Below are 22,955 nucleotides of genomic sequence, written 5' to 3'. Positions count from 1 at the left end.
TGGTGACTGCGCTGACCACTCCATTACCAATAGAATACCAGCTGCCTGCTTCTGCTGTAAATAGTTCTTGCACAATTTGGAGGTGTGTTTAGGGTCATTGTCCTGTTGTAGGACGAAATTGGCTCCGATCAGGCGCTGTCCACTGGGTATGGCATGGTGTTGCAAAATGGAGTGATAGCCTTCCTTATTCAGAATCCCTTTTACCCTGTACAAATCTCCCACCTTACCAGCACCAAAGCAACCCCAGACCATCACATTACCTCCACCATGCTTAACAGATGGCGTCAGGCATTCTTCCAGCATCTTTTCATTTGTTCTGCGTCTCACAAATGTTCTTCTTTGTGATCCAAACACCTCAAACTTGGATTCATCCGTCCACAACACTTTTTTCCAGTCTTCCTCTGTCCAATGTCTGTGTTCTTTTGCCCATCTTAATCTTTTTCTTTTATTAGCCAGTCTCAGATATGGCTTTTTCTTTGCCACTCTGCCCTGAAGCCCAAAATCCCGCAGCCGCCTCTTCACTGTAGATGTTGACACTGGTGTTTTGCGGGTACTATTTAATGAAGATGCCAGTTGGGGACCTGTGAGACATCTGTTTCTCAAACTAGAGACTCTAATGTACTTATCTTCTTGCTTAGTTGTGCAACGTGGCCTCCCACTTCTTTTTCTACTCTGGTTAGAGCCTGTTTGTGCTGTCCTCTGAAGGGAGTAGTACACACCGTTGTAGGAAATCTTCAATTTCTTAGCAATTTCTCGCATGGAATAGCCTTCATTTCTAAGAACAAGAATAGACTGTCGAGTTTCAGAGGAAAGTTCTCTTTTTCTGGCCATTTTGAGCGTTTAATTGACCCCACAAATATGATGCTCCAGGAACTCAATTTGCTCAAAGGAAGGTCAGTTTTGTAGCTTCTGTAATGAGCTAGACTGTTTTCAGTTTTGTGAACATGATTGCACAAGGGTTTTCTAATCATCAATTAGCCTTCTGAGCCAATGAGCAAACACATTGTACCATTAGAACACTGGAGTGATAGTTGCTGGAAATGGGCCTCTATACACCTATGTAGATATTGCACCAAAACCAGATATTTGCAGCTAGAATAGTCATTTACCACATTAGCAATGTACAGAGTGTATTTGTCTAAAGTTAGGACTAGTTTAAAGTTATCTTCATTGAAAAGTACAGTGCTTTTCCTTCAAAAATAAGGATGTTTCAATGTGACCCCAAACTTTTGAACGGTAGTGTATATACAGTACAGGCCATTTGTTTGGACAAACCTTCTCTTTTTCAATGCATTTTCTTTATTTTCATGACTATTTACATTGTAGATTCTCATTGAAGGCATCAAAACTATGAATAAACACATGTGGAGTTTTGTACTTAACAAAAAAAGGTGAAATAACTGAAAACATGTTTTTATATTCTAGTTTCTTCAAAATAGCCACCCAGGTGGTCATCTGAAATTGCAGTCTTGAAGGAGTTCCCAGAGGTGTTTAGCACTGGTTGGCCCCTTTGCCTTCACTCTGTGGTCCAGCTCACCCCAAACCATCTGGATTGAGTTCAGGTCCGTTGACTGTGGAGGCCAGGTCATTTTTTGTTGAGTACATAAAACTCCACATGTGTTCTTTCATAGTTTTGATGCCTTCAGTAAAAATCTACAATGTAAATAGTCAACATTCTGCCATTCTGAGTTATGTTTTCTATATTATAAAAAGTGCGTGTTCATATGTCCTTATGATATAACTGTACAATAAAGAAAATGACAAATCTTTACGCTTCTCTCCATGAGAGTTGACATTTATTATATTTATATACATAATTCCTGTACATACATTAAGGAGTCAGCATTCATTCCAATGCTCTTTAAGCCACCATAGTCATCCTTTTACACTCACACCTTTACAGGTTCTTGTCTTCAACTCATAAGCAGAGGAATGCTAATAAAAACAAGAGTCCAAATCATGAGCAAACTGAAGTTCACAATATCCATCGTCCAATATGAAGAGCAGTAAATACCTATAGCAATGGAAAATAAAAAACAGTTCTAATTACAAAGTCCCACTGCCCCGTTTACAGCACGCTCGTTAAAACGACCAAGTGCACACCAGCTGCTGCTTCTTTTTTTTTTTTTTTTGAGGGTCCTTTGAGGGTCAAAAGGTCACATGTAGGGCAGCAATGTCCTGTCCTATAGCTTGGGCACTGCTGTTGCTGTTAATGAAGAGTGTCCAGGGCTGGAGTCACTCTGTGATGCTGACAGACTGGCTGTTGTAGTCAGTGGAGTCCATTTTTAGGATATAGGGAATAATGCTGTCTATTTGGACGTTCCCAATTAACCCAGCGAAGAACAGCTCCTCGGTTATAGCTGCGCTCATTAGACGCAGTGCAGGCAAGCGTAGCAGCAGCTTAGACAGACTGGGACAGAAAGGGAAGGAGGTAAGAGAGGCAGAGTAAGAACAATTATATAACTTGGCCTGACAACAAATATGGACATAATTTCAATCATTTCTTTACACGTTTTTTTTAAGTTTATTTTATTTTTGTTATATTTGTTGATGATATTTTACTATTCTAATCCTAATGTCTAAATAACATTAATATGAAGAAGGATTGTACTATTATTGTACTATTATGTTATTATATTATCATTTAATTAGTGTCATAAAATATCTTAAAATGACAATAACATTATATATTCCCACATGAATCACTTTTATAGGTCATGTTTATCAGTGTAAATGTCATTAAAATCTGATTTAAAAAACTGGTTTTATTACATCCACAAAGACGTAAAAAAAATCTGAACTGGGTCACACTAAGACAAATCAAGTGAATACAGCCTGGTAATATGTCCACAACAATATTGCATCATATTAAGGAAATCATCGCCCTGAAGGGTCAGTGTAACATTTCAGTTCAATTTTCTGTCCTTTAAGACCAAATTTAAAAATACGAAAATGGGTGTAACTTGTTTGTACAGTAACCCGCTTTTCAGCTCTTTATTTCTACCTTTTTCAGGAAAAATGGAAGAAAAAAAAAAAAAACTTTTCTGTTTTTATATCTTGTATCAAATTTAATTGATTTCTTTTGTTACAAAAAAGAAAATATTTAGCTGAAATTCAGATTGTGAGGTGCAGAAAAAAATGGAGACATTGAAACAACTGAAAACAATTCTTCTGCACTATACTAATGGGAAAAAAATATGATATTTTACACCCAAATTATTTTCTAATTTATCCTCAGAAGACTGAACTGATAAATGTTATTCTGATACTGAATTATATAAAATTCTATGCTGCAAGTTTCAGAGTTTTGCAGAAAGAAGTGAAAGAAAAAATAAAGATCACAAGATTACATTTGGACTGGCTGTAACATCTTACCGATATGTGTCCTCCGGATACACCCTGCTGACATAGTCCTGCAGTTCCATGTAGGCTTTCTCCTGAAATCGGTCAATCTGAAGACTACTGTCCATCCCAGCATAATCTGTAACACAAAAACACACAAACACATTTATTCTCAGAACTACATCCAATTATTGATTATATTATATTGCTCTGTATGAAGCCATTCTGGTCTACCTGGGCTAAAGAGGACAGCAGCTTTGAGGTAGGCGTACTCATAGGCATCAGGGTTCACGCGACTCATGCTGTTGCAAAACTCCTGCATTCTCCAGATGTGCTCCATCACCTGCTTCACTCGCTCCGCAGAGAGTTTTTCTAACACACAAACACGCATACAAATACAAGCATTTTAATATTACATTAATTCTAGCGTGAACAGGTAAACTATGCTGCTCCAAAATATCTCCTTACCTTCCTCCAGACTGCTCTGTAGGTGGCCGACGATGGCTGTGAGAATGGTCTCCACGTTCATGACTTGGGCACACTGAGCCAGGCCCAGAGCAAACAGCTCGTTCCAGCAAGCCTTTATTAGTGTGATCCCGTTCTCTGGCCTACAAAGAGAGAAATGTCAAGAAGAGAAATGATAAAAGATGAGCAGAAACCAAATAAATAGTAAAATTCAGGTGGGTAAATGGCAAAAACTCACTCCGATAAACTCACCCGAGAGCCTGAAAGGCAGGTATAGAGCGTGCCCAGTGCATGGAGAGAAACAGCAGGCGAGATGCTGACTCACAGATGTAGTTTAGATTCAGAAATTCCGGGATGGGCAAGGGCATCATCAGCTACAAATACAAACGAATGCGTATATTTCATTTCAACACACAAAATATAAAAGTGCTTTAAATGATTTACAAGTGATTCCATATAAAAGGCTTGATTTTTTGTTCCATAAAGAACCATGTTTATAATAGATATGCATTTTTTCTTTTTGGAAGGCCAACTACCCAATCCCCATTCATATAAACTCTCTGTTAGACAAGCATTGTTTAGGCAGTTAAAGCAATGCTGTTGTTTTTGTTCTTAATAAAGCGCTACGATCAGGCATATTGTTTGTTTGTTCAGACAAGATCCAAAAGATGGAGCCTCTCATGATGACAGCAGGAGAGAATCCTGGTTTCAGGCATTTAATAAGAAATAATAAGTGTTCGAGCCCTGTTACAACATTTCATCCCAAAAAATAAAACATTGTTATAATGAAGTTCTATTGTTATTATGAAGTTAGTAAAGGTGAGGCTATACAGAATGCCCAGCCTTTTTTTCCACCAACCATATCAAACTGTGGGGTTTATACCGAGGTGTTAAACCGAACCATGACTTTTCTGTACCGTTACACCCCTAGTATCTACTGTTTAAGTCTAGCACAGATACCATTTCTGGTTTATGTGTAAAATAAATTATGTGACAAGCAGTGAATACTGACCTTAAAAGGTACATGCATTTCAGACAGCAGTGGCCCGTCTAGGTCCAGCAGGGCTGCACTCTGCTCCTCTACAACACTGCCCTCCACAGCCTCTCCACTGACCTCATCTGGATGGAGCACCTTTGTCAGCGAGTCGTAATCCCTGCATGGACAGATATACTGTTTTAGAATATGTAAATATTTTATTGATGTCATTACTTTTACTGCAACTACATCATAGCAGGGCCTGTATCCACACTTACTGAGTGACCTCGCCTGAATTCTGCTCATCTGGTTGGACATCAGTCATGGAACTGTCTTCATTGCTCATGGTTTCCATTCCTGATAGGTCAGTGCTGCTGTCCGTCACCTCACGGTTTTTGCTTATTTGGGCAAGAGATGTGACCACATTGGCCAGAGTGCTCAGATCACCCTGACAGGGATCATTCTGGCAGGAGACACAGATAAAAATGTTACTTTTGTATTCTACAAAAAAATGCTACTGAAGACATCTTAATCCCCCCCCCCCCACCCCCCATCACTATTGCACCATTGTCTTCTGTCTTACGTATGTGTGTCCTTGTTGTATTGTACATATAGTGTCTCCCATTCTTTTATATTATATAACTATTTTCTGTACTTAATGTAATTTTTGGAAAGGAGGGTAACATAATTTCAATTCTCTGTATGTCCTGTACATATGCAGTATTGACAATAAAACTACATGACTTGTCCGTTTTCTTCTTATAGCAGCACACAAGAGGTCAGTCAGTATTACCTGGTCAGGTGAGGAGGGGATGAAGATTGTGTTGTCTAGTTTGGAGAGAGACTGCTGAATGTTCAGGAGCATGTTAGTGTCTAGCAGGTTGGCAGACCTGTGGATAACAGCAGATAAACACTAATATATCTAAAGTGTTCCTTCCCACATATGTATGCCATTTTACATACATTACACACACACCTGGCTGTCTCTTTGTCACTGACGAAGGTAGGCATGGCTGCCAGAGGGCTGCAGAGGTTCTTGCGGATGTAGATTTTCTCAATAGAGGGGGCGCAGTTCGCTGGCTTCTCTCTGGACACTTCTACTGGCTTCCTTTCACACTGCACAGCTGAAAGTGACACATACATGTCAAGCCTTTATTTCAGCAAAAACAAATACAGAAAAAAATACGGCAAACTGTAGTACCATACAGAGAACTATCAAATTATACAGGTGTGGGGCATTGGCATTCCTAAGATATGCATAAATTTGAGTGTGTGTTTCAAAAAGAATGACCAGAAATGAATAAAAGTAATGTTTATGTGCATTTAAACAGTCACTTATTTTGCTGTTTTTGAAAACATGGAAGCCACATTTACATCCATTCTTTTACAGTCTATGTTTATATCAAGCAGTGATTTATTCACTATATTACACATTAGAAACCTATGTATCAAGATGTTTTAGGAGCATCAGTATTTTTATGGCTTCTGCTGTTTTTCACTTACATACAAAATTGTTTAATTTAAATCTTGTGTTTTTGTGTGTATGTACACATAATCTATTTTTAAAATGTGGACAATCAAAGTATGACAAAAAAGTACAAAATGCCACCTTTACCAAATAAGGCATCAACGTGTTATTGGTTAAATCTATTATATAAACTGCTTCAGAAATATGATATTTGGGATCAATGCCATGAATTACAGGAACAGTATCAGGATCAGAACAGGATCAGTAAGATGTTAACAGTGACAAGAAATAGTAAAGCCATGGCGGTGTAATTAGCTGATTGCTATATATTAATTAATTTTAGGGATCCCAAACGTGTGCGTGTGGGAATGATATGAACTCACAGTCCTGTTTCATGCCGAGCGCCATGCAGCGCTGCAGTCTGCAGTACTGGCAGCGGTTACGATGATGCTTATTGATCACACACTCGCCCGATCCACGGCACGTGTACACAAGATTCTTACGGATGCTCCGTTTAAAGAAGCCTTTACAGCCTTCACAGCTAACTGCCCCATAGTGACGACCTGCAAGAGAGAGAATTACCTTATTAACTGCAATAAGTATCAGATTAACTGCACCTTTTTAACTGCATCTTAGAGCTAGCCCTGAGATGCGTTTTGAGCCTAAAGAATTGCTGGCAGTACCTGTACCCGTAAATATGCTATCTGTATTTATGTCACACTGACATTCTGATTTTTACTTTTAACAGTATTAGTAGAGAGGTACTTGTTGATTGACTTACTGCAGCACATATATTTTCTAGGTACCATCACTTTAAATAAATTTAGACCTGGAAATCTGTTTTCCTGCATTTGTTCCATTTTTAAAACTGGCTTTATATGTACACAGGGACTTCTCTTGTAAAAGAAAAGTCAATTAGGGGTATTTATTAAAGTATACTTAACATGGAAGAGTACATACTTTTTGAAATTAAAATATGTACTTAAATGCATAGTAAATGTACTATTGTGGAACAACTTTTGGCAACCAAAATATATAACCATTATAATTAAGCTATATTTAAAAACAACATAAGATCATTCAAATTGTGCTTTTGAGGTACAACTTCTACAAACTTAGAACTACGAAGTAGATTTACAAATGTGTTAATGCTACTGGGAAAAAATGCACAAAATTGCACTTTAAGCAGTATTTAATGCCACTATATATTTTTTATATCAACACAACGTATAATTTAAAGCATATTGCTTAAAAATACAAAAATATATTTCATATGCATTTTCATTAGATCTAAACTGAAAATGCACTTTTTGTATTATTGTTTACCTATTTTAAACATACTTTTAATGCTCTTAAATATACTTCCTAAAAACTAGTCAAACAAATTTGTCAAGGTGTGTGAAAGATACTTACCAGAGGCCTTGTCTCCACACACAACACAATACTCTACTACTGGTTTAAGAGGACTTTGGTCTGGACCCTCTGTGACAAACTGGGGGGGAATAAACATAAAAATAGGTTTACACAACATTCAATCTTTTTTTCCTACATACTATTATAAAAGACTGTGCCAGGTGGTCCCCAAAACAAATCTCAAACATATGTTCCACTGGATTCTCCTTAAGAGGATTAGATTTTCAACAGAATTAGCATTTTGTAAAGTGCACATGAAAGCGGACAAAAACATCAATATTGGTATTGGTATTAACAGATTACAAAAACAGAATTGATGTGCTTGAGTGCAAAACATGGCAATTTGGACAATAAAATGTAAAAAGGTAAGAAATTTGTTAAACACATTTTACTATATTGTACTATATTGTACGCTGGAGATCTTACATGATGTAAAAGGAACATGCTAAAACATGGAGTCACAAGGTTTATTATCTGAGAGAATTCTATATATGTGCCTCTTTTTATCATAGCTTATTTCAAATGTAATTTAAATCAATGAATTAAACTAATTAAAACAATTTTATATACAGGTGAAGGTATCTCACCTGTATCTGCTGACCAGCTAGTTCAGGTGATGCAAAAAGCAGTTGATTGACAGCTGAGCCATCAGCAGAAGTAAGGATGACTTTTCCAGGTGAAGGCTCGTGCTTCAGGAGCAGTTTATCCTGACTGGGATAATCTACGTTGGCTAATATGAACTGCTGCTTGCCGGTGCCCGTCTGGTCATACGCCGTTACTATCTGTACCTTCTGGCCCAACTGCTGATCTGTCACAATCTAACACACAAACACACACATCAGTGCCAATGAATCACTTTAATTGTTGAAGAAAGATAAGTAGATAAGTAGATAAGTAAAATGATTGTAATGTAAGTCAGTACTGCATTATTACCTGTAGGCCTCCATCTGCTGACACCAACTGAATTCTGGGACTTTCTCCTGCCATGGTACTGATCCCACCCTTCTTTGGCTCAAATACTACTCCCCATGTGATGCATGCACGCACACACTTCCACACACCTGCCACACAAACAACGCAAACACAAGCATCGTTGAGTCAACAATAGTTTTTTGTTGCCAAGCAAAAAAGATATCAGTGCAACACATATGTCCTGATCTCCATTACAAAAATATATGTTAATTAAAACAGTTCTGTGAATTGGCACTATATATCCAAAAGTTCGCAGACATTTCCTTAGGCTTCTAAAATAAGAGGTAGTAGCCCACTTTTGTTGCAGTAATAAACTATTTTGTAAAGGCTTTAAACTTGATGTTGGAACATTGCTGTACTGGCTGTCCTTCCTTGGAGCAGTATTAATAGATACTGCCACCTGCATCCAAGAAAACCCACAAAATCTGCCTGATGCAAGTAATTAAGTATCTAAATAATGTTTATTTGTAAAGCACTTTTCTACCTCAAAGTGCTTTAAAGACAAAATAAGTATAGATCAATATATACAAATAAATAAAATCACAAATAAAAACACAAAACAACCAAAATATTAAATGGCAACATAATAATCAAGGTTTAGACACTTAAAGCAAAAAAAAAAGTCTTTAAAAATTTCGAAGCCACCCAGTCAGATGGGTGAGAGAACACTCACTTTTGGCAATATAGTGTATCGAGCTACAGGGTCTAACTCCTGGTCTTCGTTTCCTGAGGCGGTCCTGATGAGAGCCAGTTTCATCTTAATGTTTTTAATGCTTTTTGCGACTGCACTTGAGGATACTTTCAAATTTGTTAAAATTGTTTGGATTCACTGACACTCATTTATTAGTTGAGTAGTTCTTGTTATAATATGGATTAGAACATTACTCAAACAGGACTATTCGTTGTTTACAACTGATGCTTTCAAACACATTAAAAGGCAAGACATTCAAGTAATTAACTATTGATAAGTTCAGAACAACTGAAGGCCATTCCAGGTGACTCTACCTCATAAAACTGACTGAAAAAATCCAATCAAGATGTGCAAAGCTGTCATCTAAGCAAGGGTGCCTAAAACATACAGTGGTACAAAAAGGTTTTGGGCACCCCTGATAATTTTCACAATTTTCATTTATAATTTGTTGATTGTTCGGAATCAGCATTTTCAGTTAAATATATCATACAGCAGACAAACACAGTGATATTTGACAAGTAAATTGAAGTTAACAGGATTTACAAAAAGTGTGCAATAATTCTTTATACAAAATTACGCAAGTGCATAAATTTGGACACCCCAACAGAAAAAGTACATTAATGTTTAGTAGATCCTCCTTTTGCAGAAATAACAGCCGCTAAACGCTTCCTATAGCTTCCAATGAAAGTCTGGCTTCTGGTTAAAAGGTATTTTGGACCATTTTTCTTTACAAAACATCTCCAGTTCAGTCATGATTGATGGTTTCCGCGCATGTACAGCCGCTTTAAATTACACCACAGATAATATTCAGGTCTGGGGACTGGGAAGGCCATTCCAGAACGTTGTACTTTTAGTAGATTTTGAGCAGTGTTTAGGGTCGGTGTCTTGTTGAAGTTTCCAGCCCTGGAACAACTTTAACTTTCTTACTGATTCTTGAAGATTGGTCTCAAGAATCTACTGATATTGACAGAAATCCATGCGGCCTTCAAGTTTAACAAGATTCCAAGTACCTGCACTGCCCACACAGCCCCAAGGCATGATGGAACTGCCACCAACTCTGGGTATCAAGTGTTTTCTTTTCCACGATGCATACCACCCTCCAAATAACTCAATTTTAGTTTCATCAGTCCACAGCACCTTACTCCAAAATGAAGCTGACTTGTCCAAATGTGCTTTAGCATACCTCAAGCACAAAAAACGCTTCTTCTGCATTTCTCTCCCATACAGCCTCTCCTTGTGCAAAGTGCGCTGAATAGTTGAACGATGCACAATAAGATAATCTGCAGCACGATGATGTCTTTGTAGCTGGTCTTTGGTTGACTATGACTGTTCTCACCAGCCTTCTCCTCTGCTTATCTGAGATTTTTCTTGGTCTGACACTTTGGGCCTTGAGTAGAACTGTGCCTTTGGTCCTCCATTTCCTCACTATGATCATCACAGTGGAAACTGACAGCTGAAATCTCTGAGCTTTTTGTATCCTTCCCCGAAACTATAATTTTGAACAATCTTTGTTATCAGGTCATTTGAGAGTTGTGTTTTGAGGCTCCCATTTTGCCACTTCTCAGAGAAGATACAAAGATGAGAAAAAATTGCAATTGGCACCTTAACCTTTTCTCATAATTGGATTCGCCTGTGTATGTAGGTCAAGGGTCAATGATCTTACCAAACAAATTGTGGGTTTCAGTAATTAGTGCTAAAGGTATTAAAACAAATAAAACGAGAAGGGTGCAAAAAATGTATGCACCTGCCTAATTTTGTTTAACAAATTAATGCACACTTTCCGTAAATTGTATAAACTTCATATCACTTCTTAAATATCCCTTCATCTACTATGTGACATATTTAACTAAAATTGCTGATCTGAACAACCAATTATTTAAAATGGAAAATCTTAAAAATTATCAGGGGTGCCCAAACCTTTTTATACCAATGTATTTTGGTTCGTTTTTGTTTTATTTTACTATAATAACTGCATGTTTTTCTTTATACTTTTGTATTAAAATAATGAAAAATGCAAAAGCACTGACTTTAAGGTGTGACTGGTACTGTAAATAGCTACATCTCCACCATAACAAACCAGCTACCTTAATATTTCCTACGTAATGCATACAATAATAATATATATCTACATGTAATACACCAGACATTACAAGCTTCCATGTGTGTGAAAATACATAGTTCAGTAAAGTAAAGAGAATATCAGATTAAAAACAGATAGCAGATAAACTGCACTTAGCTAACCCGAGCTAGCTAATGCTATAGGGCTCTGTTTAAGGCTGGGTTAGCATGTTCGCTAGTTAGCCTAGCTCTGTGTTGGTGATTTAATTTAAATAGCCAATTATTAGCATTTATTTTTGTCTCTTATTATGATGCATGATATCTCACACAGAGAGATAAAGCCCTGATATAATGCTGAGTTTGATACGGAAGATAAAGACTAGTCTTCACCCAGGGTTTGGGTGAAAGGTCAACATTGAAGGGTTAAAGCAGAGCGCTTCCAGTCGGGATTAAACACAGCGAGCTCCCCAATCAACAACCACACGCAATTATTCCGCACTCAGAGCGCGTGTCTCTGATTTACTGAGCACAACAGCTTCTGTAGATACTCACCTACACCACCCGAATCTGTGTTGGTTTGTTAGTTTTCGTTTTTATGAGAAAATTAGCTAAAAGAACGCTGCGGTTAGTGTTGGGACGCGGAGATCCGCAGACACTCGTTAGCCGTCAGTTAGCTTAGTTAGCAAGCTATCTAACCTAGCCAGTTTTAGCTAGCTTAGCGTCTAACACCACGGGTCTAATATTAGCTAACTACTAAAAGCGCATCGATACGTTCATACTTGTATATAGTCGAGGGGGTTTCTTATAAACGAACCATAGATAAAACTAGCAGGCTATATTTGATTGTTTATTCAGCAGAAAGGATAATCGTGTTAGCTAAATGTCAGCTAAGCTAAGCTAAAATACACACACAGATTATCTCCAGAGAGGAGAACACCAACTCAGGAGTCTTTTCCGGGTCTGTTACACCGCCAGAGGGCGCTCCAGAGAGAGTCAATGACGAATGGGTTCATATGGAGCATTTGAACAAGTTTAGAAATATATATTTTTTTATACTATTATACTGAAAAACGTTCTTATATCCTCACTGCAGAACTATATCAAATGTTTCAGTGTCGCAGAATTATTTCGAACATGCTCTGGTTTAGGGCTGCACAATATACATTAGTAAACTATCGTTCACCATCATCTTCATCGCAATGTAGATGTGTGCAAGAGTTACATCACAGGAATGCTTTTTATTTATTTGGAACAAAAGGAAAAATGAAAATGAAATCAAGCAAGCAAATGTAATTTAGTTCAATGTTGGTATCGTGACATGTTGGATAATCATTATTTTAAAGTCTAGTAAAAAAGATCTATTTTAAATATAGCATTATATACAGCTCTGTAAAGAATTAAGAGACCACTTAAGTTTCTGAATCAGTTTCTCTGATTTTGCTATTTTTAGGTATATATTTGAGTAAAATTAACATTGTTTTATTTTATAAACTACGGACAACATTTCTCCCAACTTCCAAATAAAAAAATGTCATTTAGAGCATTTATTTGCAGAAAATGAGAAATGAAAAGATGCAGAGCTTTTAGACCTCAAATAATGCAAAGAAAACAAGTTCATATCTTGTTTTCATGCATCTTAGCATGTTCTCCTCCACCAGTCTTACACACTTGGATAACTTTATGCCACTCCTTGTGCAAAAGTTCAAGCAGTTCAGCTTGTGGGCTTGTGATCATCCATCTTCCTTTTGATTATATTCCAAAGGTTTTTAATTTGGTAAAATCAAAGAAACTCATCATTTTTAAGTGGTCTCTTAATTGTGTAATGTATTTGTCAATGTGCAGCCCTACCATAGCTGTAGCATACTTCCGCACTCTTCAGCTCCCTATTCCACTAATCAGGACATAGAAGCGGTAATGCTCTTTACTGCCTAACATATGTTTATTGTAGTATAATAGAAACGTACTGGTAAGTTCTCTTTGCTATATTTTGTTGTACTTGACGAATCGAAAGGAGAGTTATTGACAAGTTAGTATTTCTGATTTGAGGTTTTAGCCGTTTAGCACTATTCACTCTATTCTTTGAGAACTCACTCGTCGGCTCCCTCTAGCGGTGTGTAGTCATTTCCTGATATGGCGTGAGAATAGACGAAGTGTGCAGTCTCGCTATAAACCAGCTTTGGTTGAACACTAGACAGTTGACAGCGACTTTAGCACAGACAGCTAGCTAGCAAGTGCCCGTTAAATAGCTTAAACAGCCTAGCAATACAGAGTAATTTAGCTATGATTAGTTAGCTAGCTATTTACCAACAGTTCTGAGAGCTCGCCTAATAGGTATAGTAGGTTAGCTAGCATAGCTATAAACCAGCTGTAAACACAGGTAACCTACATGAACCCCAGTAAGAGCTTTGGTTAGCACAGCTAGGTTAGCTAGCTGGCAATAATAAGAGGCCGACTGTTTTCAGCGCTTTTAGCTGCGAATTCTGAGCCCCTATAAACACGCATTCATAACCAGAAGACAACCAAAGACTAATAAAACAAGCCCTTACCGTGTCACGGTGATTTATCCGCACAGCGGCTGTGATTTTAGTGTTTTATTAAACCGAAATCAGTTCGGCTCAGGTCAGAGTTCGCGACCTGGATCTGCCCAACACGCTGGGGAGCGATCATGCGCAGAAGCGGCCAGGAGAAATAGCCAGTAGTAGCTGTAAGAGTTGGGGTGCTGTAATGAAACTTTAGGACTGATTAAACCTTTGTATTCCCCCATGTGTGCATTTAATAGTGCTGGGTGGTAAAATCGTGCTTCTAATGCTGATGTTTTTTAAATTTACCATGGTCAAATGTACAGTACCAGTCTAAAGTTTGGACCCACAACCCTAACTGTAGAATAAACTGATTTAACCAATATCTCTGCCTTATTTAATAAAACTGGGGTTTAAATCGACATCCCTGTGATGATCCTAACATCCTAACCACTGAAACAACTCTGCCCTAGCAAAAACATCAAAGTGCAAGTACAATCTTAAACCCTATCCGGATGGGATTAGTTTCTCCGGAGTGGAAAATATTTCTACTAATTGATAAAACTCTTGCATCTAGACTGCAATTGAAAAAAAAACAGGAGGACCAGTTAGTTTTTATCGGCTTTGTCAGTCATATGACATCACGTTCAGTAGCTCCTCCATTTCCACTCACTGTTGTGTCTCTGTGGAAATGTGCCCAAACTGTGGTTACAGTATGCATCAGTGGACAAATAGCTATTTTATTAAATGCGAGGTGAAGAAACTCATGAGATATGCATCCGGACGGGACTAAAATTACCGGAGGACCACAGAGTTCAGTGAAAAACAGTAGCTAATTCAGCATGTAATTTTCTTAGAGGACGTCTGAGAAAAACACAGACATGGTTGATCCCCCATCCCCCACCCCCCCTTATAAAAGAGAAAATTAACCCAAGAAACTCATCCCGTTCGACATAAGAGTATCATTGTATAAATACAAAAGTAAGCAAAGTTAGTCTAAGCAATTCCTTGGGCATGGAGGTAGACACATTAATAGGCGGTTTCCCAGACATGCATTAAGCCTAGTCTTAAACTACACAGTATTTTCAATTGAGAATTCCCATTGAAGCAAAAATACAGTCTATGACTTGACTTAATCCATATCTGGGAAACTGTCCCTGAGAGCATTCAAGTGGAATTCCAGACATATACTATAGCAGTATCACTATACAGACACCTCTTCAAGTTTTTCTTTTGTACTTGAATTTCCTCTAACCTAAATTAGATCAACTGAGATGGTGAATTGGAATGAGCTGGAGCTTCACAGCGTGAAGGAAAAGCAACAACTATTGTTCAGCACCTCCAGAAACTCCTTCAAGACACTGAGAAAACTATTTCAGGTGACTCTACCTCATGAAGACACTGATATTTAAATAGCAAGAGTGTGCAGATCTGTCCTCAAAGCTAATGTGATTCTTAGAAGAATCTAAAGTATGGTTTGCTTAACACTTTTTTAATTATATATGTGCTCCTGTATAGCTACAAGTCCCTCCTGAGCAAATAAACAAACAATAACCAGTTGGCACTATGCCTAATGCCAGGCATGGCCTAGCGGTATGTAAAGCTGTGGAGCAGTGAAACTATGTTCTCTGGAATGACTGCACTACTTTTGGGATAGGTTGGAGTGTTGCGGATGAATTGGAGTGATCATCCAACATACTGACCTCACTTGTAACTGAATGCAATCAAATCCTCACAGCAATATTCCAGAATAGCAAGATTGTCCTTTTAAGTAACAATAAATGGTGATTACTTTTGTCCATGTGTTGTAATTTACTTCTGCATCTGTGAGCTATTGTTTTAATGCATTATAAGCACAATTACATAAACACAAACAGGTAGAAACAAAATGAACTTAAAATTATTTATTACAGCTGTATTTTACATCTACATCTGTCATATAAAGGGAAATACTTGGAGTGTTTTGACTTATAACCCCAACCAGCTGGAACGGTGACAAGTGACTTCAAAAAACAGCAGATAAAATCCCAAAGTCTTTGTGGCAATTCAGTGTGCACTGCACTTGTGCATTTTGTCCCATTAAACCACACATCATCTTCCCAAGGAAACATCCTGACACAACATGTTATTCTATATTACAATTAAACTCAGAATACAGACACACATACACACACACACGCAAACACAAACCTGGACATATGGAACTTATTCAACTCTATAATGGGTAATACTGTGAAAGTATGAACAAAACATGTGACATTTAGTTTGACACAATCAGTTTAACACAAACAAAGAACATGGTTTTATTGTCATCCCAAAAACAAGGTGCACACACAATTGTTTTTTTAACCAGTAAAGAAACTAATGTGTTAATTTCCCTGATAAAAGAGAGAGCTAACAGTTTTCACTGAGCTGGGGATTTATTCACAGCTTAGAATGCTATGATCTGTATTACACAGCGATATTACATAGTGCTTAGTCAGCTGAAAACTGCGATTCTTTGTTAAATTATACAATTATTAAATTGTTTTTTTTTAAATACACCTGCATTATATTACCATGTACAGAATATTTACACTTATATCCAGTTATTCCCAGTAAAATAGTTCAACATTTTTACTGCAAGTCCTACTTTTTACAAAAAGAGAAGATAAAAAAGTTTAAAAATGCTAAACGTACTATAAAAGTGTGGTATCTTTTAGTTTAAAGGCATACAGTGACCAAACATGCTAACATGGCTAACAATGAAACATTAGTTTTTACTATTCACTTTTGCTGTGTCCCAATTATGTACAACCCCTGGCAAAAAGTATGGAATCACCAGTCTTGGATGAGCACTCCTTCAGACATTTCATTCTGTAAAACAAACTCTGATCAAAAACATGATACAATAATAAGGTCATTCCAAAGTGCAACTTGTTGGCTTTCAGGAACACTCAAAGAAATGAAGAAAAAACATTGTGGAAGTCAGTGAATGTTACTTTTATTGACCAACCACAGGGAAAAAAATATGGAATCACTCAATTCTGAGGAAAAAAGTATGGAATCACTCAAATTGAAGGTAGAAAATAAGGACACACCCAGTCAATTTCCTTTCCCTAAATGGACACCTGCCTCAGATTAGATCTGCTCGTTAGTCTGCAGTTAAAAACACCTGCAGTCATGACACCTTGGAGGGCTGCTGGACGAATTAGAGTGGCAAGAACCATGGCTCCAACAAGAGAAATGTCTCTTGAAACAAAAGAGAGGATTGTGAAACTTCTTGAAGAAGGTAACTCTTCACGCATGGTTGCTAAAGATGTGGGCTGTTCACAGTCAGCTGTATCCAAGATATGGACCAAATACAAACAGCATGGAATGGTTGTTAAAGCCAAGCGTACTGGTAGACCGAGAAAGACATCAAAGCGTCAAGACAAGCAACTTAAGGCCATTTGTCTTGAAAACCGAAAAAGTACAACTAAACAGATGAAGCATAAATGGGAAGAAGCTGGAGCCAATGTATGTGACCGAACCGTAAGAAATCGCCTAAAGGAAATGGGATTTCAATACAGGAAAGCTAAAAGAAAACCATCATTGACACCTAAACATAAAAGAACAAGACTGCAGTGGGCTAAGGAGAGGCAATCATGGACTGTGGATGACTGGATGAAAGTTATCTTCAGTGATGAGTCAAGAATCTGCATTGGACAAGGTGATGATGCTGGAACTTTTGTTTGGTGCCGTTCCAGTGAGATTTATGAAGAGGCCTGCCTGAAGAAAACAACCAAATTTCCACAGTCCTTGATGATATGGGGCTGCATGTCAGGCAAAGGCACTGGGGAGATGACTGTGGTTAATTCTTCTATCAATGCACAAGTTTACATTGACATTTTGGACAGTTTTCTCATCCCTTCAATTGAACAGATGTTTGGAGATAATGAAATAATTTTCCAAGATGACAATGCATTGTGCCATAGGGCAAAAACAGTGAAGGCATTCCTTGGAGAAAGACACATTCAGTCGATGTCATGGCCTGCAAATAGTCCAGATCTCAACCCAATTGAAAACCTGTGGTGGAAATAAAAAAAAATGGTCCACAAGAAGGCTCCGACCTGCAAAGCTGATCTGGCAACTGCTATCAAAGAGAGTTGGCACCAAATTGATGCAGAATACTGTTTGTCACTCAAGTCCATGCCTCAGAGACTGAAAGCCGTTATAAAAGCCAAAGGTGGTGCAACTAAAGACTATTTTGAATCATCTTTTGTTTATCTGTTTTTCATGATTCCATACTTTTTTCCTCAGAATTGAGTGATTCCATATTTTTTTCCCTGTGGTTGGTCAATAAAAGTAACATTCACTGACTTCCACAATGTTTTTTCTTCATTTCTTTGAGTGTTCCTGAAAGCCAACAAGTTGCACTTTGGAATGACCTTATTATTGTATCATGTTTTTGATCAGAGTTTGTTTTACAGAATGAAATGTCTGAAGGAGTGCTCATCCAAGACTGGTGATTCCATACTTTTTGCCAGGGGTTGTACTGTGATGTAATGACTATATAGTTACAAATCTTAATAGTGCTGGCTTGGCAAGTTGATACAAAAATATTACAGTACTAATCTGTTTGGTACTAACAGGATGCGATAAAGCATTGTTATGCTAACATACAACAGTGCAAGTGTTCCAGCTGCTGTTGATTGTGAAATTTTAAGTAGCTAGCTAGCTGGCTTGATACTTTGCCTTTGTCCATGTTGTCATAAAAGGCAGTATACATCTCTTGAAGGTCTCTTTTGCTGTGTTTTCATTAGCCTTTCACTCAATAAAATAGAAGGCTAAAATGCTAACAGCTAATGACAGCTAAATGCTCATTTAGCAGTGCCCTGTCGATACCTTGCCAGGGCTTTTTTGTTGCATTTAAGGCATTAATTCAGCTACTTCCAGTTTTAGACAGTTATTTTAGATCCATAGGATCTCTAGACAGGAGAGTATCCACTTAACAATCTCTTCCGGGTTTGTCAAGACCTTTGACCAAAATGAATGGGTTCATATGGAGCAACTGATCAAAACTAAGTTTATAAATGTTTGATAATTTTGAAATGACTAATTCCCTCAACATAGAACAATTTCAAATGTTTCCGTATAAAAACATACATTTTAAAAGCCATTTTCTCACATAATGGGGGAAATAGGAAGTTCCTAAAGCCTTAAAAGGAGGAATCCATTGTGCAATGTTCATGGTTTGTATTGAAACATGATAACAATTAGAACTTTTGTCTAATAGCCCACTTCTGTTTACTCCCAGCATTCAGAAGTATAGCTCTGGTAACTGCTTTCATTTAATTTTGCATTGCACAGTGGGATAACAGTGTTCAGTTATGCCCAGCAGTGTTGGCAACTTATATTGAAGTTATACTTATATTGTGCAAAACTTCAATATGTGACTTTATAAATTTCATTGCATTAATCAATATGCACTTACTTTTGTGTGTATAGTTGGTTTAGTCTACTCTGTACAGAGACTGCAAAGTTAATATCTCACATTAGACATAATGTAAATATTATGTAATGATGTCACAAATGTGCAAATTGGTGCATTACATTATCTATTATCTAGAGACTTTTAGTGACTTCTTGATACTTGCCTCTAAAAAAGGTTGGCGACATTGGTAACCACACTCGCAACTCTGTACTTCATACTCAAAAACTTGTAAGTATCAGAAATTAGTACGCAATTGGGATGCACCCTTTCATTCATCGTTAGCAACGTTAGCATTTTTGGCTAAACTATTCCTTTAACAATAAAAACTACTGGCTTCAACAGCAGCACCCCACATCTCCCACAATGACCACAGCAGACTTCATATACAGCGATTCTGCCACAGACAGCATATAGAGGCACCAAACCTTCCTCATCTCATACTTACTCGCACACTTTCACACCTGACCCATGATCACTGTTCACACAATTAGGTCACTTAAAACAGGCAACCTAAAACAGCTTTAACCAGACTCTTCCTGTCACTTGCTCCTCACTACTTACACCCATCCTCACATATCAAGAACATCACTCTGGATGTTACTGGTAAACTCAAAAACATCCAGCATTCTGGAGGCTTTTTTGTGCTTGAAGTTTTAAAATCTGTTGTTTCTGAAATCCAATGAGTAAAACAATTGCATTTAAATAATTTAGAATCCAGATAATATATATCTTGATTATAATCTATATTGAAAATATATATCTATAATGATATACTATCTTAAATGAATGAAAATTGTCTGGATTGCTGTTGGGTGGGAGGAAAGTACTACAAAGAAGGACAGGAAGGTGGAAGAGGCTATAATAACATTAACGACGCTGGTACTTTCAATTTAGTTCAACAAAATCTGACACTCAAGAGGACATGCCAAGTTTTCACATTAGGATGTCAATTTAAAATGCATCCACCAGCATCTTCTCTTTATTTGGTGTCTTCTCAGTTTGTTTGCTCAGCACCATTTGCTCATTCACTGTTTGCAGGCCAGAAGACAGTTTCTAGTCAGACTAATGCTATTTCATATTTGTTCCAGATTGGTCAAAGAATCATGGCCTCCTGAAACGCTTCAATCCATCTGAAAAACAAACAGGTTTCCTCAGTAAAGGTAGTTACAAATACATCATCATCTTGACCATCATCATAAATGACAATAATAATCACTACAGCAATTACTGTATTAAGCAATTTTACAGTTTCAGTTATATTTAATAATATTTATAGTTAATTATGAATATTTTATAGGTACTTTGACTAAAGTAGATACATATTTTATTTTTTGGTAACTAGGATTCAAGTAGGTTAAATTCAGTTTTTAAATTATTCAATTGAGTTGCTAGTCTGATGCTACATGGTCACTACAGTTGCTAGGTGGTCATTAAGGATACCAGGTGTTTGCACTGGGAATGATATGTAGATGCTTGGTGGTTGGTTTGGTGTTGCTAAGTGACTGCTATGGGATTGCTTTAGTGTTGCTAGGTGTTAGTTGTTTCCATAATTCTCTGTATCTTCAAATCTTCAATTGGCTTTTTCATAACAAAGTAACCAATTAGCCTGTCATTTGTAGAGAATTCTGATTATTAATTAAATATTTTTGACTATTATTCTTGATGTTCTACAGTTTTTTTCAGTTACCCCGTGATCATATTTCATCATATAATTATCTCAGGGTCATTGTATACACATCTCTATATATATAAAACAGCAACAAGCTTTTGAATGGTATAGTACATTATTGTCTATGCTTGTATATTTGTGTGTACCTCTGGGCTGTAGGGATATCATCTGCTCTGAAGATATAGTAGAGAGTGTTTTTGTGATAGAGTTTGAACTGCAGCTTCTGTGCGGGTCCAGACTTTTCCTCTCGTAAGAAAAAGCCCAGTAACGGCTGGCTCTCCAACGCTGCAACATCCTACACACACAGCCAATCCACATCAGCTAACAAATCTGTTCCATGTTCCAAGTATATTCACAACAGTAAATAAATGTCACAGTAAATGAGTAGCATACCTCACTAGCAGCATACGTGTAGAGAACTTTATTCTTGATGACAAACCACAGTCTCTTCCATGGCTTTTTATTTCCTTTAGATCTGTGCAGGTAGCCACTCATGGAGGAGTTCTCAGTGTTTGCAGAAACCTAGAGGACCAGAGAATACAGAATATTTAAGGTCTAAAAGTCTTTTTTTTCTAATTCAAAATAAACCTGTTTACACCTGTTCGTCTTCAGCATCAATACAAATTCCATCACTTAAATCACTTTAGGAGGTGGTCTGAGACACCTTTAAAACATTCAAACCCCATACCTCAAATTCTGAAGTGTTTTGAGTGATGGGACTTTGATCTGTTTTAAATTTTCTTCTGACCATTTCCTGAAGTGCGTTGAGGCTCAATTTAAAACATACAAATCTGATCACTCAAACCACTTCAGGAGGTGGTCTGAGACGCATTTAAAAGAGATACAAATCCCATTACACGAAACGTTTCAGAATTTGGTCTAAGACGCACTTAAAACAGATACAAATCCTGTTACTTAAACCACTTCAGGAGGTGGTCTGAGACCATTTAAAACAGATACAAAACCCATCACTGAAAACACTTCAGGAAGTGATCTGAGACGCATTTAAAACAGTTAAAAACCACTACAGGAGGGTGTCTGAGAAGCATTTAAAACAGTTACAAATCCCATTACTCAAAACATTTCAGGATTTGGTTTGAGACGCACTTAAAACAGATACAAATCCCATCACTTAAACCACTTCAGGAGGTTGTCTGAGACCCATTTTAAACAGATACAAATCCCATCACTCAAAATACTTCAGGAGGTGGTCTGAGACTCATTTAAAACAGATGCAAATCTGATCACTTCAAAAGGTAGTCTTAGACTCATATTAGCCACTTTACCTCTTTCAGTGCTGAGGGAATCTTCTTTTGTTTCCTAGAGAAGGAGAAGGCTGAGCCCGAGCTTCGCCCACTGGGTGAAACACACACTTCAGACTGGTCCCCTTAGGAGAGGGTGTGAAACAGGATAGGAATTTAGAGTCAGATTTGACAATCTGCTGGATGGGATAAGTAATAAAGAAAGTAATAAGGAGATAATGGTAAAACCTTTATCTTTCTGCTGGAGTTTGGCATAGCACTGGTCACACACTCTTGCCAGTTGATTCTTAAGGTACTCCAGGTAGTATTTATTTGATGAACATGCCTGGCACACAACCTGTAAAATATATAACATATATAATACAAAATGTATTTCCATTCATCTTCACAACTTGTATTATTAAAATGGCACACAATAGCAACCTTTTACAGTAGGAAAAAGTATTAAAAAAGGCTTCTTAACTTTCAGTACAATGTACAGTAAAATGAATCATTGTGAGTTATTTTTGAGAATTACTCAAATGTTCAATAATCACATTTTTTAAAAACAATATAAAGAACTAGAATCATATTATGTTCGAAAAATTCTAACATCGAAAAATTCTAAGTTTCTCTTAGATTTTGGACCATTGCTGTGAAGATCGGATTGAATTTCATGATAAAAG

General features: G+C 37.3%; 2 protein-coding genes across 4 annotated transcripts in view; both read right to left on the bottom strand.

The window, feature by feature from the left end:
* Positions 1-1,767: 1,767 nt before the first annotated feature.
* On the bottom strand, positions 1,768-14,057 carry nr2c1 (nuclear receptor subfamily 2, group C, member 1). Of its 3 annotated transcripts, XM_022671373.2 has the most exons (15): positions 11,938-12,297; positions 9,310-9,373; positions 8,598-8,725; positions 8,252-8,482; positions 7,665-7,743; positions 6,635-6,814; positions 5,760-5,907; positions 5,577-5,673; positions 5,062-5,246; positions 4,820-4,961; positions 4,060-4,181; positions 3,811-3,950; positions 3,577-3,714; positions 3,376-3,481; positions 1,768-2,410 (listed from the first exon to the last, which is right to left on the bottom strand). In XM_022671373.2, the coding sequence occupies exons 3-15, from the start codon at positions 8,649-8,651 to the stop codon at positions 2,236-2,238; spliced, it is 1,797 nt and encodes a 598-aa protein (XP_022527094.2). In that variant the 5' UTR covers positions 8,652-8,725; positions 9,310-9,373; positions 11,938-12,297; the 3' UTR covers positions 1,768-2,235. The 3 variants fall into 3 exon arrangements, with proteins under 3 accessions (XP_022527094.2, XP_022527092.2, XP_022527093.2); XM_022671371.2 differs by lacking the exons at positions 9,310-9,373; positions 11,938-12,297 and adding an exon at positions 13,932-14,057; XM_022671372.2 differs by lacking the exon at positions 9,310-9,373.
* Positions 14,058-20,305: 6,248 nt separating this feature from the next.
* fgd6 (FYVE, RhoGEF and PH domain containing 6) overlaps positions 20,306-22,955 on the bottom strand; it is a 31,215-nt gene continuing 28,565 nt past the window's right edge. The window contains exons 17-21 of the mRNA XM_007234965.4: positions 22,519-22,627; positions 22,315-22,415; positions 21,422-21,550; positions 21,175-21,323; positions 20,306-20,489 (exon numbers count right to left, since the gene is read on the bottom strand). Coding sequence (XP_007235027.3) covers positions 20,453-20,489; positions 21,175-21,323; positions 21,422-21,550; positions 22,315-22,415; positions 22,519-22,627 — 525 coding nt within the window. The 3' untranslated portion in view covers positions 20,306-20,452. The remainder of the gene's footprint in view (positions 20,490-21,174; positions 21,324-21,421; positions 21,551-22,314; positions 22,416-22,518; positions 22,628-22,955) is intronic.

This window comes from Astyanax mexicanus, chromosome 2 (genome assembly GCF_023375975.1).
Source record: "Astyanax mexicanus isolate ESR-SI-001 chromosome 2, AstMex3_surface, whole genome shotgun sequence".
NCBI classification, from domain to species: domain Eukaryota; kingdom Metazoa; phylum Chordata; class Actinopteri; order Characiformes; family Acestrorhamphidae; genus Astyanax; species Astyanax mexicanus.
Note: the sequence above shows the minus strand (reverse complement) of the source record. Positions and strands in the feature narration are given on the sequence as shown.

Excerpts from the sequence above, each read along its gene's own strand:
- nr2c1 (XM_022671371.2), bottom strand. The coding sequence starts at position 8,651 with ATGGCAGGAGAAAGTCCCAGAATTCAGTTGGTGTCAGCAGATGGAGGC. Across the intron at positions 7,744-8,251 it reads TAGCTGGTCAGCAGATACAG|TTTGTCACAGAGGGTCCAGA; the intron begins GTGAGATACCTT and ends ATTCCCCCCCAG. Across the intron at positions 3,715-3,810 it reads ACAGAGCAGTCTGGAGGAAG|AAAAACTCTCTGCGGAGCGA; the intron begins GTAAGGAGATAT and ends TTTGTGTGTTAG.